At 39.4% G+C, this 23,087-nt stretch overlaps 1 protein-coding gene across 1 annotated transcript in view; it reads left to right on the forward strand.

Annotated features, from left to right (window-relative positions):
- Window positions 1–10,728: 10,728 nt before the first annotated feature.
- Window positions 10,729–23,087, forward strand: part of LOC6033454 (sphingomyelin synthase-related 1) — a 35,614-nt gene continuing 23,255 nt past the window's right edge. The window contains exon 1 of the mRNA XM_038263162.1: window positions 10,729–11,539. Coding sequence (XP_038119090.1) covers window positions 10,984–11,539 — 556 coding nt within the window. The 5' untranslated portion in view covers window positions 10,729–10,983. The remainder of the gene's footprint in view (window positions 11,540–23,087) is intronic.

Raw genomic sequence — 23,087 nt, forward strand, 5'->3', positions numbered from 1 at the left:
CTCATGCCAGACCCTATCCAGGATGCTCATAATTTGGCCAGACCTTGTTCAAAGCATGCTGAATGAGCTGTCAAATTTTGGTGAATGTGTTTTTTAGGTCCCCGAACAACTTTTTCCAAAAACCATCTGAAACTTTGTCGAATTTTCAAAAATCTCATGATTTTCACTCAAAGTCCCATAACTCATGCCAGACCCTATCCAGGATGCTCATATTTTGGCCAGACCTTGTTCAAAGCATGCTGAATGAGCTGTCAAATTTTGTGAATGTGTTTTTAGGTCCCCGAACAACTTTTTCCAAAAACCATCTGGGACTTTGTTGAATTTTCAAAAATCTCATGATTTTCACTCAAAGTCCCATAACTCATGCCAGACCCTATCCAGGATGCTCATATTTTGGCCAGACCTTGTTCAAAGCATGCTGAATGAGCTGCCAAATTTTGGTGAATGTGTTTTTTAGGTCCCCGAACAACTTTTTCCAAAAACCATCTGGGACTTTGTCGAATTTTCAAAATCTCATCATTTCCACTCAAGGTCCCATAACTCATGCCAGACCCTATCCAGGATGCTCATATTTTGGCCAGACCTTGTTCAAAGCATGCTGAATGAGCTGTCAAATTTTGGTGAATGTGTTTTTTAGGTCCCCGAACAACTTTTTCCAAAAACCATCTGGGACTTTGTCGAATTTTCAAAAATCTCATGATTTTCACTCAAGGTCCCATAACTCATGCCAGACCCTATCCAGGATGCTCATATTTTGGCCAGACCTTGTTCAAAGCATGCAAAATGAGCTGTCAAATTTTGGTGAATGTGTTTTTTAGGTCCCCGAACAACTTTTTCCAAAAACCATCTGGGACTGTGTCGAATTTTCAAAAATCTCATGATTTTCACTCAAGGTCCCATAACTCATGCCAGACCCTATCCAGGATGCTCATATTCTGGCCAGACCTTGTTCAAAGCATGCTGAATGAGCTGTCAAATTTTGGTGAATGTGTTTTTTAGGTCCCCGAACAACTTTTTCCAAAAACCATCTGGAACTTTGTCGAATTTTCAAAAATCTCATGATTTTCACTCAAGGTCCCATAACTCATGCCAGACCCTATCCAGGATGCTCATAATTTGGCCAGACCTTGTTCAAAGCATGCTGAATGAGCTGTCAAATTTTGGTAAATGTGTTTTTTAGGTCCCCGAACAACTTTTTCCAAAAACCATCTGGAACTTTGTCGAATTTTCAAAAATCTCATGATTTTCACTCAAGGTCCCATAACTCATGCCAGACCCTATCCAGGATGCTCAAAATTTGGCCAGATCTTGTTCAAAGCATGCTGAATGAGCTGTCAAATTTTGGTGAATGTGTTTTTAGGTCCCTGAACAACTTTTTCAAAAACCATCTGGGACTTTGCTGAATTTTCAAAAATCTCATGATTTTCACTCAAGGTCCCATAACTCATGCCAGACCCTATCCAGGATGCTCATAATTTGGCCAGACCTTGTTCAAAGCATGCTGAATGAGCTGTCAAATTTTGGTGAATGTGTTTTTAGGTCCCTGAACAACTTTTTCCAAAACCATCTGGAACTTTGTCGAATTTTCAAAATCTCATGATTTTCACTCAAGGTCCCATAACTCATGCCAGACCCTATCCAGGATGCTCAAAATTTGGCCAGATCTTGTTCAAAGCATGCTGAATGAGCTGTCAAATTTTGGTGAATGTGTTTTTAGGTCCCTGAACAACTTTTTCAAAACCATCTGGGACTTTGCGAATTTTCAAAATCTCATGATTTTCACTCAAGGTCCCATAACTCATGCCAGACCCTATCCAGGATGCTCATATTCTGGCCAGACCTTGTTCAAAGCATGCAAAATGAGCTGTCAAATTTTGGTGAATGTGTTTTTTAGGTCCCCGAACAACTTTTTCCAAAAACCATCTGGGACTTTGTCGAATTTTCAAAAATCTCATGATTTTCACTCAAGGTCCCATAACTCATGCCAGACCCTATCCAGGATGCTCATAATTTGGTCAGACCTTGTTCAAAGCATGCTGAATGAGCTGTCAAATTTTGGTGAATGTGTTTTTTAGGTCCCCGAACAACTTTTTCCAAAAACCATCTGGGACTTTGTTGAATTTTCAAAAATCTCATGATTTTCACTCAAGGTCCCATAACTCATGCCAGACCCTATCCAGGATGCTCATAATTTGGTCAGACCTTGTTCAAAGCATGCTGAATGAGCTGTCAAATTTTGGTGAATGTGTTTTTTAGGTCCCCGAACAACTTTTTCAAAAAACCATCTGGGACTTTGCCGAATTTTCAAAAATCTCATGATTTTCACTCAAGGTCCCATAACTCATGCCAGACCCTATCCAGGATGCTCATAATTTGGCCAGACCTTGTTCAAAGCATGCTGAATGAGCTGTCAAATTTTGGTGAATGTGTTTTTTAGGTCCCCGAACAACTTTTTCCAAAAACCATCTGGGACTTTGTTGAATTTTCAAAAATCTCATGATTTTCACTCAAGGTCCCATAACTCATGCCAGACCCTATCCAGGATGCTCATAATTTGGTCAGATCTTGTTCAAAGCATGCTGAATGAGCTGTCAAATTTTGGTGAATGTGTTTTTTAGGTCCCCGAACAACTTTTTCAAAAAACCATCTGGGACTTTGCCGAATTTTCAAAAATCTCATGATTTTCACTCAAGGTCCCATAACTCATGCCAGACCCTATCCAGGATGCTCATAATTTGGCCAGACCTTGTTCAAAGCATGCTGAATGAGCTGTCAAATTTTGGTGAATGTGTTTTTTAGGTCCCCGAACAACTTTTTCCAAAAACCATCTGGGACTTTGTTGAATTTTCAAAAATCTCATGATTTTCACTCAAGGTCCCATAACTCATGCCAGACCCTATCCAGGATGCTCATAATTTGGCCAGACCTTGTTCAAAGCATGCTGAATGAGCTGCCAAATTTTGGTGAATGTGTTTTTTAGGTCCGCGAACAACTTTTTCAAAAAACCATCTGGGACTTTGCCGAATTTTCAAAAATCTCATGATTTTCACTCAAGGTCCCATAACTCATGCCAGACCCTATCCAGGATGCTCATAATTTGGTCAGATCTTGTTCAAAGCATGCTGAATGAGCTGTCAAATTTTGGTGAATGTGTTTTTTAGGTCCCCGAACAACTTTTTCCAAAAACCATCTGAAACTTTGTCGAATTTTCAAAAATCTCATGATTTTCACTCAAAGTCCCATAACTCATGCCAGACCCTATCCAGGATGCTCATATTTTGGCCAGACCTTGTTCAAAGCATGCTGAATGAGCTGTCAAATTTTGGTGAATGTGTTTTTTAGGTCCCCGAACAACTTTTTCCAAAAACCATCTGGGACTTTGTCGAATTTTCAAAAATCTCATCATTTCCACTCAAGGTCCCATAACTCATGCCAGACCCTATCCAGGATGCTCATATTTGGGTCAGACGTAGTTCAAAGCATCCTGAACGAGCTGCCAAATTTTGGTGAATGTGTTGTTTAGGTCCCCGAACAACTTTTTCTAAAAACTAACTGAGACTTTGTCGAATTTTCAAAAATCTCATGATTTTTACCTTAAGTCCCATAACTCATGCCAGACCCTATCCAGGATGCTCATATTTTGGCCAGACCTTGTTCAAAGCATGCTGAATGAGCTGTCAAATTTTGGTGAATGTGTTTTTTAGGTCCCCGAACAACTTTTTCCAAAAACCATCTGGGACTTTGTTGAATTTTCAAAAATCTCATGATTTTCACTCAAGGTCCCATAACTCATGCCAGACCCTATCCAGGATGCTCAAAATTTGGCCAGATCTTGTTCAAAGCATGCTGAATGAGCTGTCAAATTTTGGTGAATGTGTTTTTTAGGTCCCTGAACAACTTTTTCCAAAACCATCTGGGACTTTGTCGAATTTTCAAAATCTCATCATTTCCACTCAAAGTCCCATAACTCATGCCAGACCCTATCCAGGGTGCTCAAAATTTGGCCAGATCTTGTTCAAAGCATGCTGAATGAGCTGTCAAATTTTGGTGAATGTGTTTTTTAGGTCCCCGAACAACTTTTTCCAAAAACCATCTGGAACTTTGTCGAATTTTCAAAAATCTCATGATTTTCACTCAAGGTCCCATAACTCATGCCAGACCCTATCCAGGATGCTCAAAATTTGGCCAGATCTTGTTCAAAGCATGCTGAATGAGCTGTCAAATTTTGGTGAATGTGTTTTTTAGGTCCCCGAACAACTTTTTCAAAAAACCATCTGGGACTTTGCCGAATTTTCAAAAATCTCATGATTTTCACTCAAGGTCCCATAACTCATGCCAGACCCTATCCAGGATGCTCATAATTTGGCCAGACCTTGTTCAAAGCATGCTGAATGAGCTGTCAAATTTTGGTGAATGTGTTTTTTAGGTCCCCGAACAACTTTTTCCAAAAACCATCTGGAACTTTGTCGAATTTTCAAAAATCTCATGATTTTCACTCAAGGTCCCATAACTCATGCCAGACCCTATCCAGGATGCTCAAAATTTGGCCAGATCTTGTTCAAAGCATGCTGAATGAGCTGTCAAATTTTGGTGAATGTGTTTTTTAGGTCCCCGAACAACTTTTTCAAAAAACCATCTGGGACTTTGCCGAATTTTCAAAAATCTCATGATTTTCACTCAAGGTCCCATAACTCATGCCAGACCCTATCCAGGATGCTCATATTCTGGCCAGACCTTGTTCAAAGCATGCAAAATGAGCTGTCAAATTTTGGTGAATGTGTTTTTTAGGTCCCCGAACAACTTTTTTCCAAAAACCATCTGGGACTTTGTCGAATTTTCAAAAATCTCATCATTTCCACTCAAAGTCCCATAACTCATGCCAGACCCTATCCAGGGTGCTCAAAATTTGGCCAGATCTTGTTCAAAGCATGCTGAATGAGCTGTCAAATTTTGGTGAATGTGTTTTTTAGGTCCCCGAACAACTTTTTCCAAAAACCATCTGGAACTTTGTCGAATTTTCAAAAATCTCATGATTTTCACTCAAGGTCCCATAACTCATGCCAGACCCTATCCAGGATGCTCATAATTTGGTCAGACCTTGTTCAAAGCATGCTGAATGAGCTGTCAAATTTTGGTGAATGTGTTTTTTAGGTCCCCGAACAACTTTTTCAAAAAACCATCTGGGACTTTGTCGAATTTTCAAAAATCTCATCATTTTCACTCAAGGTCCCATAACTCATGCCAGACCCTATCCAGGATGCTCATAATTTGGCCAGATCTTGTTCAAAGCATGCTGAATGAGCTGTCAAATTTTGGTGAATGTGTTTTTAGGTCCCCGAACAACTTTTTCCAAAAACCATCTGGGACTTTGTCGAATTTTCAAAATCTCATCATTTCCACTCAAAGTCCCATAACTCATGCCAGACCCTATCCAGGGTGCTCAAAATTTGGCCAGATCTTGTTCAAAGCATGCTGAATGAGCTGTCAAATTTTGGTGAATGTGTTTTTTAGGTCCCCGAACAACTTTTTCCAAAAACCATCTGGAACTTTGTCGAATTTTCAAAAATCTCATGATTTTCACTCAAGGTCCCATAACTCATGCCAGACCCTATCCAGGATGCTCATAATTTGGTCAGACCTTGTTCAAAGCATGCTGAATGAGCTGTCAAATTTTGGTGAATGTGTTTTTAGGTCCCTGAACAACTTTTTCAAAAAACCATCTGGGACTTTGTCGAATTTTCAAAAATCTCATCATTTTCACTCAAGGTCCCATAACTCATGCCAGACCCTATCCAGGATGCTCATAATTTGGCCAGATCTTGTTCAAAGCATGCTGAATGAGCTGTCAAATTTTGGTGAATGTGTTTTTTAGGTCCCCGAACAACTTTTTCCAAAAACCATCTGGGACTTTGTCGAATTTTCAAAAATCTCATCATTTCCACTCAAAGTCCCATAACTCATGCCAGACCCTATCCAGGGTGCTCATAATTTGGCCAGATCTTGTTCAAAGCATGCTGAATGAGCTGTCAAATTTTGGTGAATGTGTTTTTTAGGTCCCCGAACAACTTTTTCCAAAAACCATCTGGGACTGTGTTGAATTTTCAAAAATCTCATCATTTCCACTCAAAGTCCCATAACTCATGCCAGACCCTATCCAGGGTGCTCATAATTTGGCCAGATCTTGTTCAAAGCATGCTGAATGAGCTGTCAAATTTTGGTGAATGTGTTTTTTAGGTCCCCGAACAACTTTTTCCAAAAACCATCTGGGACTGTGTCGAATTTTCAAAAATCTCATCATTTCCACTCAAAGTCCTATAACTCATGCCAGACCCTATCCAGGATGCTCATATTCTGGCCAGACCTTGTTCAAAGCATGCAAAATGAGCTGTCAAATTTTGGTGAATGTGTTTTTTAGGTCCCCGAACAACTTTTTCCAAAAACCATCTGGGACTGTGTCGAATTTTCAAAAATCTCATCATTTCCACTCAAAGTCCCATAACTCATGCCAGACCCTATCCAGGGTGCTCATAATTTGGCCAGATCTTGTTCAAAGCATGCTGAATGAGCTGTCAAATTTTGGTGAATGTGTTTTTTAGGTCCCCGAACAACTTTTTCCAAAAACCATCTGGGACTGTGTCGAATTTTCAAAAATCTCATCATTTCCACTCAAAGTCCCATAACTCATGCCAGACCCTATCCAGGGTGCTCATAATTTGGCCAGATCTTGTTCAAAGCATGCTGAATGAGCTGTCAAATTTTGGTGAATGTGTTTTTTAGTTGTGGTTTGGTTGAGCGTTTTAGCAGAATGCATTACTGTGAATACAAAGAGACGAGTTGTTCCTTTTAATTCCGCTATATATTTTAATATCTTGACAGATACGTATTTCGTCTACTACTTGCAGACTTCATCAGTGTTCTGTTCTCGACTGAAGGTTCATCGCTGGTGTATCCATATTTGTAGTTACTGTAGGTACTACCTCCTCGTTCTTCTTTGTGCCTGTATAGGTAACAGCTTAAACAGCCACGTTGAGCCGTTACCTGAATCCTTGTTGAGTAAACATTTGTTGCCTGCCTTGAAGATTTCCAAACTTTCAGCGACAGCCAGCTTCGATGGGTTAGTGATGTGTCTTAAGATGACCGCGTCGCTAGCTGTGATGTTATGTTTTTCCTCGATGATGTGTTCGGTTACTGCTGACTTGAAATGGGGGACAAATCCTTTCCGTTTTTCCTCCATGGCAATTTTGACATATGTGTGTATATGCTCATCCAACCTGGTTTGCAGCAATCTCTTAGTTTGTCCAATGTAGCTCATATCTTTTTTAGGTCCCCGAACAACTTTTTCCAAAAACCATCTGGGACTGTGTCGAATTTTCAAAAATCTCATCATTTCCACTCAAAGTCCCATAACTCATGCCAGACCCTATCCAGGGTGCTCATAATTTGGCCAGATCTTGTTCAAAGCATGCTGAATGAGCTGTCAAATTTTGGTGAATGTGTTTTTTAGGTCCCCGAACAACTTTTTCCAAAAACCATCTGGGACTGTGTCGAATTTTCAAAAATCTCATCATTTCCACTCAAAGTCCCATAACTCATGCCAGACCCTGTCCAGGATGCTCATATTTGAGTCAGACGTAGTTCAAAGCATGCAAAATGAGCTGTCAAATTTTGGTGAATGTGTTTTTTAGGTCCCCGAACAACTTTTTCCAAAAACCATCTGGGACTTTGTCGAATTTTCAAAAATCTCATGATTTTCACTCAAGGTCCCATAACTCATGCCAGACCCTATCCAGGATGCTCATAATTTGGCCAGATCTTGTTCAAAGCATGCTGAATGAGCTGTCAAATTTTGGTGAATGTGTTTTTTAGGTCCCCGAACAACTTTTTCCAAAAACCATCTGGGACTTTGTCGAATTTTCAAAAATCTCATCATTTTCACTCAAGGTCCCATAACTCATGCCAGACCCTATCCAGGATGCTCATAATTTGGCCAGATCTTGTTCAAAGCATGCTGAATGAGCTGTCAAATTTTGGTGAATGTGTTTTTAGGTCCCCGAACAACTTTTTCCAAAAACCATCTGGGACTTTGTCGAATTTTCAAAAATCTCATCATTTCCACTCAAAGTCCCATAACTCATGCCAGACCCTATCCAGGGTGCTCATAATTTGGCCAGATCTTGTTCAAAGCATGCTGAATGAGCTGTCAAATTTTGGTGAATGTGTTTTTTAGGTCCCCGAACAACTTTTTCCAAAAACCATCTGGGACTTTGCCGAATTTTCAAAAATCTCATCATTTCCACTCAAAGTCCCATAACTCATGCCAGACCCTATCCAGGATGCTCATAATTTGGCCAGATCTTGTTCAAAGCATGCTGAATGAGCTGTCAAATTTTGGTGAATGTGTTTTTTAGGTCCCCGAACAACTTTTTCCAAAAACCATCTGGGACTTTGTCGAATTTTCAAAAATCTCATCATTTCCACTCAAAGTCCCATAACTCATGCCAGACCCTATCCAGGGTGCTCATAATTTGGCCAGATCTTGTTCAAAGCATGCTGAATGAGCTGTCAAATTTTGGTGAATGTGTTTTTTAGGTCCCCGAACAACTTTTTCCAAAAACCATCTGGGACTTTGCCGAATTTTCAAAAATCTCATCATTTCCACTCAAAGTCCCATAACTCATGCCAGACCCTATCCAGGATGCTCATATTCTGGCCAGACCTTGTTCAAAGCATGCTGAATGAGCTGTCAAATTTTGGTGAATGTGTTTTTTAGGTCCCCGAACAACTTTTTCCAAAAACCATCTGGGACTTTGTCGAATTTTCAAAAATCTCATCATTTCCACTCAAAGTCCCATAACTCATGCCAGACCCTATCCAGGGTGCTCATAATTTGGCCAGATCTTGTTCAAAGCATGCTGAATGAGCTGTCAAATTTTGGTGAATGTGTTTTTTAGGTCCCCGAACAACTTTTTCCAAAAACCATCTGGGACTTTGCCGAATTTTCAAAAATCTCATCATTTCCACTCAAAGTCCCATAACTCATGCCAGACCCTATCCAGGATGCTCATAATTTGGCCAGATCTTGTTCAAAGCATGCTGAATGAGCTGTCAAATTTTGGTGAATGTGTTTTTTAGGTCCCCGAACAACTTTTTCCAAAAACCATCTGGGACTTTGTCGAATTTTCAAAAATCTCATCATTTCCACTCAAAGTCCCATAACTCATGCCAGACCCTATCCAGGGTGCTCATAATTTGGCCAGATCTTGTTCAAAGCATGCTGAATGAGCTGTCAAATTTTGGTGAATGTGTTTTTTAGGTCCCCGAACAACTTTTTCCAAAAACCATCTGGGACTTTGTCGAATTTTCAAAAATCTCATCATTTCCACTCAAAGTCCCATAACTCATGCCAGACCCTATCCAGGGTGCTCATAATTTGGCCAGATCTTGTTCAAAGCATGATGAATGAGCTGTCAAATTTTGGTGAATGTGTTTTTTAGGTCCCCGAACAACTTTTTCCAAAAACCATCTGGGACTTTGTCGAATTTTCAAAAATCTCATCATTTCCACTCAAAGTCCCATAACTCATGCCAGACCCTATCCAGGATGCTCATATTTTGGCCAGACCTTGTTCAAAGCATGCAGAATAAGCTGTCAAATTTTGGTGAATGTGTTTTTTAGGTCCCGAACAACTTTTTCCAAAAACCATCTGGGACTTTGTTGAATTTTCAAAAATCTCATGATTTTCACTCAAGGTCCCATAACTCATGCCAGACCCTATCCAGGATGCTCATATTTGGGCCAGACATAGTTCAAAGCCTGCTGAACAAGCTGTCAAATTTTTGTGAATGTGTTTTAGAGTCCCCGAACACAGTTTCCAACTTACCATTTCGAACTTTGAGGATTTTGAAAAATAGGGTTGTGTTTTCTTGTTTAGGCCTTTAGTTGCTTATGACTGAAACAATATCTTGCTATAGAAAGCGCCTGAACCTCTAGTGCAAATGAATTTGGTTAGTTCAAAGCATGAAACCTTCTAGGCTTTTGTACTTCGGTTGAATAATTGAAGTTCCACAAACACAGCTTCCGGCTGGCACTTCAGATTCACTTGTCCAATGGCTTCTTTCCGCAAACGTAAGGCCATGGCATCAAAATCAACGAACCATCCACGGAAAACCGCATATCTCAGTCCAAGCGTAAAACATTGCAACAGGTCCCGCGTGGACCAACCTACCGTGCTTCACAAATCCGGCCATCGCTCGACGTGTCGTGTCCATCTAACAGCGTCCATTCACCAGCTGGCCCAGGTTCGATGGTAAGCTGGACACAAAGTCGAACATCGACAACAACAAATTCACCTGGTTTTATTCTAAAAAAAATGCTCCTCTCTAAGCAAAGCTCCTCCACCAGAAGGAATTGTCCTCGCATTTCACACACCGAGTCACAACCACGTGGATTTTTATTCCGGATTTGGTGGCAAATTTAGCCCTACTTTAAGCGCCGAAAAGTAGAAATTAATCGGAAATGTTCTAGTTTTGTGTTTTTTGCACACAACGTAAACCAAATGTGTAAGCAAACGTCAAATGACGTTTTGGTTTCAGCACAATGAACCACCCTATCACAGCAGTAGTTCCAGATTTTTCCGCTAGGGGCGCTTTGGTCAAATCGGAGGGGGCTGGGGGCTCGATTCACGGAGGTGAAGAGGGCAAGAAAGAAAAGAAACCAAAACAAAAACGCAAATCTCGCGAACCAAACTCATTCAGTGCGGAGCTGTCAAAAATTTTCATTTTCCATTCATCCAGTGCCTGTTTCGCAGAGTGGACGTCGTCTCTTCTTCGTGGTGCGCGAAGTTCGGAGTGAAGTGAAGTTGGATTCCGCGAATATTGTTTTCCTCTTCTTGCTGGTGCTGCGGCCAAAGATGGTTTTGTGAGGTTTTATTGGCGAAAGTGAATAAAGTGATTGTGCGTGAAACTGAACGGAGCTTCCGTGCAAATGTCGCAAAAGTATGGTGACAACTTGCACAATCTGCTGAGAAACAGTAACAGTTCCGGAGTCCCGGGGGCGGGGGTCAAAATGGCCAACGAGCTGGCAGTGATTAACTGGACCAGGGAGAACGTGGCCGAGTGGGCTCGGAAGGAGGGGCTGAATCGCAAAATTTTCGATTTAATCGTAAAGGAAGAAATCGACGGAAAAGCTTTGCTCACGTTGAGCGAAAACGACATCAAAAGTCTGCGGGAAAATTATGCTTACGCACTAACGCTGGGTGACATAAAACGGTTCTGGTTCTCCGTTCGGCTGGTGCAAAGACAAAATGTGACCACGCTGGCGTACCTGGGAATGTTGCCGCTTGGGGGCAATGGAAGTCACACGATAGATTCCGGAGTCCCGGGCCATCATCACCATCATCCGTTGCTTTCCAGCCTGGGCACGAGCTACGCCTCGGCGGACATCAACTTTAGCGAAATCGAGCGGATTTCACCACCCATGTCGATCGATGGCCGGGCCACCTGCATCCAGCCGGAATTCTTCAAAACAATGATTAGCTTAGGTGAGTCACAAGGGGGGAGATAAGACCCGTTGAAACAGGTGCTACTTTTGAAAGAGTAGATCGGTGTCTTGAAGCTGAGTCAGCTGAATCATTAAACCAAGCCAGTCAGTCACCTAACTGCACACTTGGTGACCTTCGCGAGCGCAGCAGAGTGAAACGATTCAATCTCTCTGACCGATGCTGGGGCCGAACAGATCAAGGTTTACAATAGAAAATTATGTCATACGACAATCGCAGTTATTGTGCGGGATAGATGGTTTGTATGCAATATTATCTGCGTTATTTACGAGTAACTTGTTGTCATTTTTATCCCTTTTAAAACTTGAGAATTCAGAAAAAGATAAAAAAACACCTACTTGATCCACTTAGATTTTTGTGGAATTGAGAAAATCAAGGTTTGTTTTGACGCAATTTTGTTGTTGATTATATTCAAGAAATTTTTTGTTGATTCATACCTCGTACAAGCTGATTCTACAAAACATTTTTCTGCGTGTTGGTGTAATTCTCGATAACTAAGGCTAACGGGTTTTTGACTTCAGCACGAAATTTTTGGCGGCCAATTTTTTGTATTTTTTTGTATTTCTATGATATTAAAAAATACCCTCTTTTAAGCTTTTTTATTGCACAGCATTCAAGGAAGTTGTTATCTTCTTATTCCAAAATTGTCAAATAAAAAAACAATCCTGCTACAATGTGAATGCAGAAAAAAATACATTTTTGATCAGGGCTGTGGAGTCGGAGTCGGAGTCGTCAAAACTCTAATAGCTGGAATCGGTGTCGGAATCGGCTAAATTGTATACATATATGAGCATATATGAGCTGGAGTTGGAGTTGGAGCCGGAGTCGTAAATTTTTGATAGACCTGGAGTCGGAGCTGGAGTCGGAGTTGTCAAAAAATTAAATGCGCCACGAGGCCCTCCAAAGCAAGTACTCAAAAAATCTCGCTAATGCTTCTTATAAGCTGAAAGTTGGCCTGGAAGAACCAGAGCATTAAACAAAATTTTTCAACAAAATTTTAAGGTCAGGAGCATTGCCAAAATGCAAATACATGTCATGACCAGGAATCTCGGGGCCTTGGAACCACCTCGTGGTGGTCAACAATGAACATAAGGTGTAATAAGAAACTGACTATTTTTCACCGATTGAAACTTCGCGTGACCATGAGTCAATCATAGCCGAATTCGCTTAACGTTGTTGTAAAAGCTTTGAACAGAGTTGTTATTTCTGTGCAAATACCACCTCTTCCTTTAAAATAAAAAGGATAGTTTTTGTAATAACTTTTCAAATCAAGATCAAGATATTTTAGTACGTTTCATCAATTTATGCTTTGAATTAATAATTTTATCATTTGTGTAGCAATGTTTTAACAACTTTGCATCCCTGGGCTTTGTCATAATGAGTGTCATAGGTTTGATGCTTGTTTGGCAAAGAGTATGATTTGATTCGATGTGGAATTAAAATCGAAGTGTTCAGTATATTGCTGAAGCTTCCATTTTTACACATGGACACCACTTCATGCTGCGAGAACCCATTTCGGCGCAGCCTCAAGGCTTAATCGATGGCCGGTAAGCTGTCATCGAGACAAGGAGGTTCTCCGATAGTGGAAATATCACATTTGTACAACGAACCGCTACATATGTGATTTTTCCCTATCTTAATGTGGGTGTCAGGTTAGAATGCGGGTTTTTTAAAAAAATGTTTTTGTAGAATTTAGGATTTTAACTATAAATATCAACTTTTAATACTTTGCCTTTAGTTATTTAGGGACAAAATTAGTAGCAGTGAATTTAGTAATTCTGTCAGAATCGGTGATTTTCATTCAAGTAGCATAAAAACCATTATGATTTGTAAAAATTTCCGTAGTGTCTCGATCAATCAATAGTGAAATGATATCGGACTAAGTTCGTTGATCTGTTGAACTAACGGTTGTCGGATTATGATTGTATCGACCATTGTTGCGAATCGAGGATCTACTGGAATTCTGACGATCAAATGGTCGTCTCTATTTCAATTCACGACTTGTAAAATATGAACTGTTATTCTTTTTTTTTGTTTTTTTTTTTTTTTAACAGAAGCCAGACAGGTTTTACAAGAAACGTTTTTTGGCTATTAATTAAAATGTCGGGGATTTGACATAAGAGTAGCTTTCGGATAGGTTACTTTAAATCTTATAGTCAATTCAAGTTAGGAAGTTATCCGCAAATGAATATTTGGACTTATATGAATAATTGAACATTTGTGACTTATGAATAACACACAACTGTGCATTTATTCTAGAGTCAGATCCATACAGCGTCAGTGTTTATTTGGTCGAAGTGTACCAATTCATTGGCATATCTGATTCTAGTTGTAATGTACGGACAAGACTACTGACGGACGTGACAGGACGAGGGCCCAGTTTAGAGGTTTCCACATCAACGATGTGCGACTGGATCACCCTCCCAAAAAAAAAAAAAAAATGTTTTAACAGCTTTGCATCAAAGAAACATTAATATTGAAATTGTTTTTATACATAATTAAACGCAACAACACTTCAAACCAAAAATTCCAAAATTGACGAGATACTCAATGACGCGGACATTCCGCACGCTGCGAAATTCCCGTTATACACCGGTCACGGCCTACCTTTCCAAATTATATATGCTTTCGCATGCTGCAGAGTGTATCGATTTGCTTTCAATCGGAACATGCCAGAAAATCGTTGCAAATTTCATTATCACGCTCTCCGGATAGAGGTGCCCTTCTAGGAGGAAGAACGAAATTCCACCGGTTTGAAATTGTTCTCATGATATTTATTTTCAAAAGGGCATAATTCAATCAGCGTTGATTTGTTGAATTGGCCCAGCGCGCGGTCGCCTCGTCGCCTGGCAAATCTACGTCACGGATCACATCATCAGGCCACATTCCTGCTCTTCATTGACGGGGTGGGTTGTGCGTATTTCTCACACATAAGGACTGGCCATATGTGACGGAATTGGAAAGCTCGGGTCGGCAAATATCGGCAGCGTGGCGGGGTGATTCATTTTGGCTGAATACTGAACGAAATCGAAACCGGTTTGGCTATCTGGTGAAGGTGAATTCGTTAACTGAAGCCTTTTGGAAAAAACGTGGTCAGTGGGTGACATTCGAAAATAGATATTTGATTTTGAACTTTTTTGAAGCAAGTACCTATTTTCGACCCAAGCGGCAAAGTTATCTCTAAAGAATATACCTTACATCAGTATCCTGAGGAATAGGAATAGATCTCGCAAGCTATAGTGACGGTGACACAACACCCAAAAAATCCCTTGCCTCAGTTTTTTAAAATTGTTTTCACAATTTTTTGGATTTCAATAAATTTAAAAAAAAAGTGTGACGAAAACTGGTTTTGATATGGATAAAAAAATTAATCATAGCCTTTTTGGAAAAGAGGAACCCCAAAATTTCCAATCACAATTTTGTAATCGTAATTCCATCGGTCAATTACTGCAACCTTATCGCAAAGAAAATCTCTAGGAAATAGATTAGTCTTTGTTGTTTCACGTGATTATCTCACTCTTGAAACCCATCATCACTCTCGAATCAGCTTCGGGTGGAACACACAAATCTGTTGGTAAACAAATCTATCGTATACTGATAACGTCAGCAGTGTCTTCTTCGAGAATCACTTAATAACAAAAACAATTTGTCGCAAGTGCGATAAACAAATTAAGGTCATCGAAGCTGTTGTTGGATCGGTTTGCGCTCTTCCAACTTTTTTATTTGCATTGTCTGGTGCGGTGTTGCCGGCCACAATTGGCCGTTGTCACTCAAACGAGTTCAGAATGTGATGTGGCGGCATTCAAACGGAATTTAAACGCCGAAATATCAAACCGCTACGGTTGGGCTGTTGTGACAATTAAAACGTGATTAGGATGCTAATTATGGATCCTGGTGCTGTTTATACCACCAACAACGAACGCAGCGAAACGCCTCTGTCAACAGATCAATCGCGCGGGAAGAGCATGGTCAACGGTTTCGACACATGATCGAGCGCGCGCACTGAATTTAGAATCGACTTCCGATTAAGCCACTTTTGATCACTAGGATTTAGTAAAAAAAATCATTTTTTCAACACACTATACAAGTTTAGATTAAAATTAAAAAAAAAAATATTAAGATTTTATTTTGTTGATAATTTATTTTTTCCTTCATAACAACAATAAAACGTATCAGCTTGTACGCTAACAAAGCTATCGACGCAGTTTAACGAATAACCTTGAATGGGGTGAGGAAGGGAAACATTTGAAGCGTGTCTGTGTAAAGTGATAGAAACTAACCATAAAAAACCGGCCAAATCACCGATTGTTTTGGTGTCTTGCTACCCTATTCCAAGGTCATCACCACATATCGCATGATGGCTTTCTTATGTGCTGTTCAAAATAACAAAAATATTTTTCCTGGAACAAACTAAGCGCTCGACAACAGGGGTTTCCATCCTTTTGGCCCTACGAGCCAGATCTGATTTTTCTCAAGCAGGCGATGTTTGATTAAAATTGAAAAAAAACAACAAATAGGGGAAATCTACCCTTTCCAATCAAACACCTATCTTCGTCATATGGAGAGTTTGATGCTCGATTAAAGCTCCAAAAATACTATTTGGGCTATAAACTTACCAGCAACAGCACCGCCTCGAGTAAGCACGCAAATGTATGCCACTTACTGGCCAAAAAGATCACATTTAATGCACTTTTGATCATAATTTGTATTTTGCGAGACCACTTCTCATCATTTTGTTGGCACACACAGTGACACACACGAGAATCCCTCAAACGCTTAATGAATATCGCCAAAATTAACTTTTCACTTTCGCTTACTTTTTCACGGCGCTTAAGATATGAAATTGCTTCCAAGTACCGGCAACATGTTCTTTTGATCATTAGTAAGGCACTCACTTGAAGAATAATCCCGAAAAATGTAATAAATTAGCAAGCGCCATCAAAAAAAAACAAACGCGCCAAGTCGTTTGACGTTTCAATTTTCACTTTGCATTCCAACCGAAGGCTGAAGAAAACCGAGCGAGAGACGAAGGCAAAAAAAGAACAAAGGCTGGCCGTCAACACCACCAGCAGCACAGCCAGCGATGCCAGGAAAGTTTCCTTATAAATGCCACTTTTCGTGAGTGTTCGTTTGAACTGTCAGCGCAAATGGCAGCACTCGACAGAGTGTTGGAAGAAAAAAGAACTGAGCCGATATTAGAAAAATGGGCGTGGCCCAATGCATTCGCCTCGATTAGAATACCATTGGGAATTTTTTTTTGTTAAATGCTTGGTAAAGAAATCGAATAACTTTTAGTGAAAGTGAAAATAAACAAAAATGTTCACAAAAACTTGCTCTATTCGTTGGTGTACTTGGTTTTAGTAAAATTCAAGGGAGACTCTAGATTATCCAGCATCATTCAAACACGACCGCTTATTAGGATTAAAATGGGTAGATTTCCCCTAGCTTTTCGTTAAACAATTTTTATCAGATTTTTTTTAAGTAAACAAATATATAAACTAGTTCTGCTAAGAAGATTCATATATTTTGATTAAAATTGCTTTCGTCGATTACAATTAACAACCTGATATCATTAACTTTAAAAAACATTCAAATTTCATTTGTTGTTGCAAGTTTTTTAAGTTCAATTTGCTCAACACACCAATACATAAAAAAATCAATGAGGCATGCATGATAAAATTTATTGAAACAAAATATGGCTCCAAATCGTCTTGACTAAACAATCTTTTTGCATTGTTGTGCACCTTTATTCAAATATTTCACAAAATATTTTAAACTATATTTAAAAAGTATGGAATAGGGGAACAGCATCTAATTCCAGCGTGCCTCTAATGTTGGCAGGTCAGAACTTTGACATTCAAATAAAGCTAATTAAAAGCGTTTTCAACTGAAATCGAGTGATTTTTTTTTTGTTGTTGCCCAATGGGCATTGGGTTAAGTTCACTGCGACCACCTGAGAAGGCTATCTTTTGTGATGTACCCTGGTTACTGTCCATACTACAAATTACTCGTATCCATTGGATCGGAAGACGAGGGGTTATTTTGCAGACATGGTTTATCCCAATCCGGCGCAATACAGTCGATGAACTGTATGACCTTCTTGGGATGGGTGTGGTGCCATACATAGTACGGCGTAAGAAGGTGCGATCCAAGGAACCGCAGCCTTCGAGACACAAGTGCTCCGCAGAAGCAGAGTAAATGTGCCGAGCTTTCCAGTGATAAATAGCTCAATAAGAAGTGAGCAAGCAAGTTTCTATCAAAAGTTATACAAAATTAGTTGTTAAAATAGTTAAAATCAGCAAATTGGATGGAATTAGGAGCGAGTGCTTGACCTGCCAAACATACGAGAATTTCCCCTATATATTTTTAATAGTTTTCAATAAGTTTTTCTTCAGATTTCAAAGTTGATGAAAAAATATATTTTTTCTCCTTAATTCTTGGCTCATTTGAGACATTTTTAAATATTTTTCAAAAATATTTGTAGTAATCCAGTAGTTTTCCATGTTTTTTATTAAACAAAACATTATGACTTTAAAGTTGTTCAGGCAAAAAAACCTTATTTTTAAATTACTCATTGATTAAAAAATCAAGTTTAACATAGTTCCTCAAAAAATAAACCTTCAATTTGAAGTAAACACAGCAAAACTGTAAGAATTTTAAAATTTAGTGTATGTTTCTATATTTTCAGACCTTTTTTTTCATATATTTTACATTTTTAGGAAATGTAATAATTTTGTAATCTTGCGCCATTTTTTCCGTGTAATAAGGCTGGTACAAATTTTATTTTAAGTTTTTAATAGCAACATTTTATTGCCAAATAAAAAAAAGCAATATTTTTTTTTATAATATGCGGAAACTTTATGTGACTTTATTTTAAAATGGTAACACTCAATTAATCTTTGGGTAGGCCTGCTCTACAAATTTGAACGTAAATACGCTTTTTTAAATTAAAAAAAATTTAAATAATTACATCCCATAAAACACGACCAGATTTGTTGTTGTTTTATTTAATGTTTTTAAATATTTAAAATGATGTCGAGCTAAACTATGACCCCTAAACTACGCTAAAGTGATTGAGACCGTAGAAGGTGTCTTTTACCTTCTAGGGGAAATATACGCTTTCTAATCAAACACCTATCTTCGTCATATGGAGAGTTTGATGTTCGATTTAAGCTCCAAAAATACTATTTAGGCTATAAACTTACCAGCAACAGCACCGCCTCGAGTAAGCACGCAAATTTATGCCATTTACTGGCCAAAAAGATCAAATTTAACCTTCCTGGGATGTTAAGAAAAACTTACGTTAAAGGTGTTAAGGGGTCTATATGACCCCGGAATTGAAAATGCTGGCAAAAATCCATTTTGCAACCGATTTTCGTTCTTTTGGACGCAAATGTAAGGTATGGATGTCTAGAAAGGCACCTGTGCTATGCGGACCCGATTTGGCCACTTTGGTTCCTGGGAATCGATTCCAAAGGAACAAATTTTCCGGCAAACCGGCTTTCATAAGTTTTATTAGATTTAGCTATGGATTAATGCATGATAAACTATAAATAATCTCTAAAAATACGAGTCATACGCTCCGGAACAGGTTGCATGCCATTTGGATCATATCTGGCCACTCTGGAACCGGTTCCGGAAACCCTGGAAGTGGCCAGATTGCTATTTTGGTAAAAGCCTATCGTGCGACATATCAAACTTCATGGAATTACATGCCATGGACACTGGAACCAGCAAAAAGACAATTGGGCCATATCTGGCCACTCTGGAACCGGTTCCGGATACCCTGGAAGTGGCCAGATTGCTATTTTGGTAGAAGCCTATCGTGCGACATATCAAACTTCATGGAATTACATGCCATGCACGCTGGAATCAGCAAAAAACCAATTGGACCATATTTGGCCACTCCGGAACCGATTCCGGATACACTGGAAGTGGTCAAATGGCTACTTTGGTAAAAGCCTAACGTGCGGCATATCAAGCTTCATGGAACTACATGCCATGCACGCTGGAACTAGTAAAAAGCCAACTGGACCAAATCTGGCCACACCGGAACCGATTCCAGATACCCTGAAAGTAGCCAAATGGCTATTTTGGTAAGAGCCTATCGTGCGGCTTATCAAACGTCATGGAATTGCATGCCATGCACATTGGAATCAGTAAAATGGTGGCCAGATATGGTCCAGTTGGCTTTTTACTAGTTCCAGCGTCCATGGCATGTAATTCCATGAAGTTTGATATGCCGCACGTTAGGCTTTTACCAAAGTAGCCATTTGACCACTTCCAGTGTATCCGGAATCGGTTCCGGAGTGGCCAAATATGGTCCAATTGGTAACGTAAGTTTTTTTGTAGCGCCCTTTCTAGGTGGCGCTGGAGGTTGCTTCCGGTTGCAAAATGTTTATTTTACAAAGTTAGGAAAAGTCAGAAAGTTTCAAGTCTGTAAGTAAGAATGAATAAAAGATACAGCACATTTTATAAGCCGTCTGGGTCATATAGACCCTTACACCTTAGAAAGGTTAATGTACTTTTGATTATAATTTCTATTTTGCGAGACACACTTGGTCATTTTGGTGGCACACACATCCACACGCAAGATGAGAGGTTAACTGCTTAACGAAAGTCACCATCAATATCTTTTCACTTTCGCTAACGATTTCAAAGCGCTTAAGATATAAAATTGCTTCCAACAACCGGCAACATGTTCTTTTGACTATTACTTAGTCAGTCACTTGAAAAATAATCCCGAAAAATGTAAATAATTAGCAAGCACCATAAAAAAAACGCGCCAAGTCGTTTGACGTTTCAATTTTGAATATCTATTCCAATCGAAGGCTGAAGAAACCCGAGCGAGGAGCGAAGGCAAATAAAGAACAAAGGGTGGCCACCAACACCACCAACATGCTGGTGCAGCGCCTGTTAGAGTGAGCAAGTGCTGCCAGGGAACTTTCGCTATGAATACTACTTTTCGTGAGTGTTCGCTTAAAATTTCATCAATTTTGGCAGCACTAAGCAGACCCAAAAGAGCGCTGGAAGAAAAAAAAACTAAGCTGAAAATAGAAAAATGGGCGTGGCCCAATGCACTCGACTGATTAGAATGCATTTTTAAATATTTTTTTTAAATGCTTGTAAAAGGAATAGCGTAACTTCTAATAAAAGTGAAAATAAACAGAAATGTTCACAAAAAGTTGCTCTAATCGTTGGTGTACTTGGTTTTAGTGAATTTCAAGGAACAATCCAGATTATCCAACATCATTCAAACACGACCGCTTATTAGGCTGAAAATGGGCATATTTCCCCTACGTGGTCCAGAAATAGTAAATTGAAAAGAAAATATAATCAAATAATAATTGTAAAATACTTCGACTAACAAATAAAGCAAACCATTTTTTGATTGATACATTCCGAATCAATTTGATATGCAATCAACTATTCGATATGACTTAAATGGGGTAGCAGAACTCGAATTTGATGTAAAACAACATTTTTTTCATGATTGGATTATCTGAAGTGTTATAAAAACTTTCGGGTAATCGGGGCTTCCAATAACCGAGGCTGGACTGTACTGAAAAAAATTCCGGTTTTTAAACTTCACTTTACTATCAATTTTAACCATTGAAAATACGTACTCTGCGTGTGTGTTAAACTAATGAAATGTTTGTAGACCGGCTACGAAATTATAGGAAAATACCAAGAGTAAGCGCTTCCTTCTAAATGGTGTGCGCATTAGGGTGTAACAAAAGCGACTTGGCTTGAACAAACAGTGCACAGGTGGGATACATTCTGGAATAAGGTCCAGTTCTCGTCCAGTTTTCAATGTTTAGGTGTGAAAAAAAACACATCGATTTCGACTCCAACGATCGCTCAGCAATCGATCAACAAACACGATGACTAAGTGCGAGCGTTCCGGTTTCAAAGTCCACCGTTCGACTGATAGGGAAAAAAGTTTCTTTGTCACTCGTTTCACACTCGTCAAAATAACGACGAATTCCAATGGTTTTGCCACTTCTCTTTCTGGGAAACCCTCGTTGTTGTTGTCGGTAGACAGTATGTTTTCTCTGGAACAGACCAAGCTGTACGATAAGATATTGCCTCAACAAAGGTTGATGGCTTCAATTTTTATCTCTGCTAGGTGATTGGGAACGTTTTAAAACAATGACCTTATTTCTTGTTCTTAAATTGTGTTTTTGCTTGAGATAATTAAGTGTTAAACAAAAAATCACGTTAAAGTAACGAAAGACAGCGCTCTTCGTTTTAATCTGCTCACATGTTGGTGCAGCAGATTTTGCTCATAAGTCGGTCACTCGGTGGTCAGCTTTCTCCACTTTAATTAGTGATTACATCATCATAGCCATCACGTCACTGGCGGTCGACACCCGGCAGCACCCAGTACGGGTAATTTTCTGGCCGGTGTATTTACTTCGGGTTGCACATACACATAATGTTGGCTCATACTCTTTGCTCTTAGGCTTTTTCTTTATCTCCATTTACCTACAAGCGACAAACCCGGCGTGGCCGGCAGCAGCAAAGAGTTTCGAGCGATGCGGCGTTGTTGCAAGTTGCATTTCATGTACAGTAATTAAGAATGATAAACTGGACGAGATCTCGAGTAGACTTGTTTGACACATTTTAATATAATAAACTTAGAAATTTAGAATTTTATAATTTTTTTTTATTAGAATTTTTTTTTCTAAATATCATGAAAACACTCGTTTGTATGGACAATAACTCATAAGAAAGGGATAGCAAATATGATTTTTTTTTGTAAATGGCTGTCCACTACAGTTTTGCCCCAGCAAAAAAGATAGGCGTCACACCTTGCGACACCCGAGGCGCCATTTGAATTTGCTTGGGTCGATTTTTTCTAAAAAAAATGCCACATTTTGGAGGCCTTTACCGAGCTCCAGGCTGGCGCTAATGATATTAATAATGAACGCATCAGCTTTAGCAGTTTGCCTCACAAAGTGTTTTTTTGAAAAATGAAAATGCAAAGCGCTAGCTCCTGTTACGTCCAATCAAGTTCATATTTCAAGGGATTTGGGCTCAGTACGTCCATTGGAACAAGCCCCTTGATGCCGGCCAAAAAGTCATTTTTGTCCTACTGTCCACGTGGTGTGAGCCATTCTATAGCAAAATTTCCTGTCAACAAGTTATAAATTTAAGAGGCAGTATTTGTAAATTCTGCTCGGATTGTTCTAGAGGTCGTATCGATGTGCTCCGATTTGGAAGAAACTTTTAGCGTTTGTTTGTCTATACATGAGAAAACGGGCTTCGAAGTTTGAGGTCCAAAAAACCTAAAATATCTTAAAATTGCTCGCATTTCCGTAAAACTTCATCAATTCCAGCTCTCGTAGATGCATTTGAAAGGTCTTTTAAACACTTAAAATGGGCCATAGACTTCCAGGGTCGAATTTTTTCAAAACCCTAATATCTTTTTGCAACAGTCTCCAACACCCATACTCCCATACCGTCGCCGTCGTGCTAACTTGTCGTATGTGCATTTTGGGCCAAATTGAGTTAAGAACACCATTTT

The sequence above is a fragment of the Culex quinquefasciatus genome, chromosome 3, assembly GCF_015732765.1.
Source record: "Culex quinquefasciatus strain JHB chromosome 3, VPISU_Cqui_1.0_pri_paternal, whole genome shotgun sequence".
NCBI classification, from domain to species: Eukaryota; Metazoa; Arthropoda; class Insecta; order Diptera; family Culicidae; genus Culex; species Culex quinquefasciatus.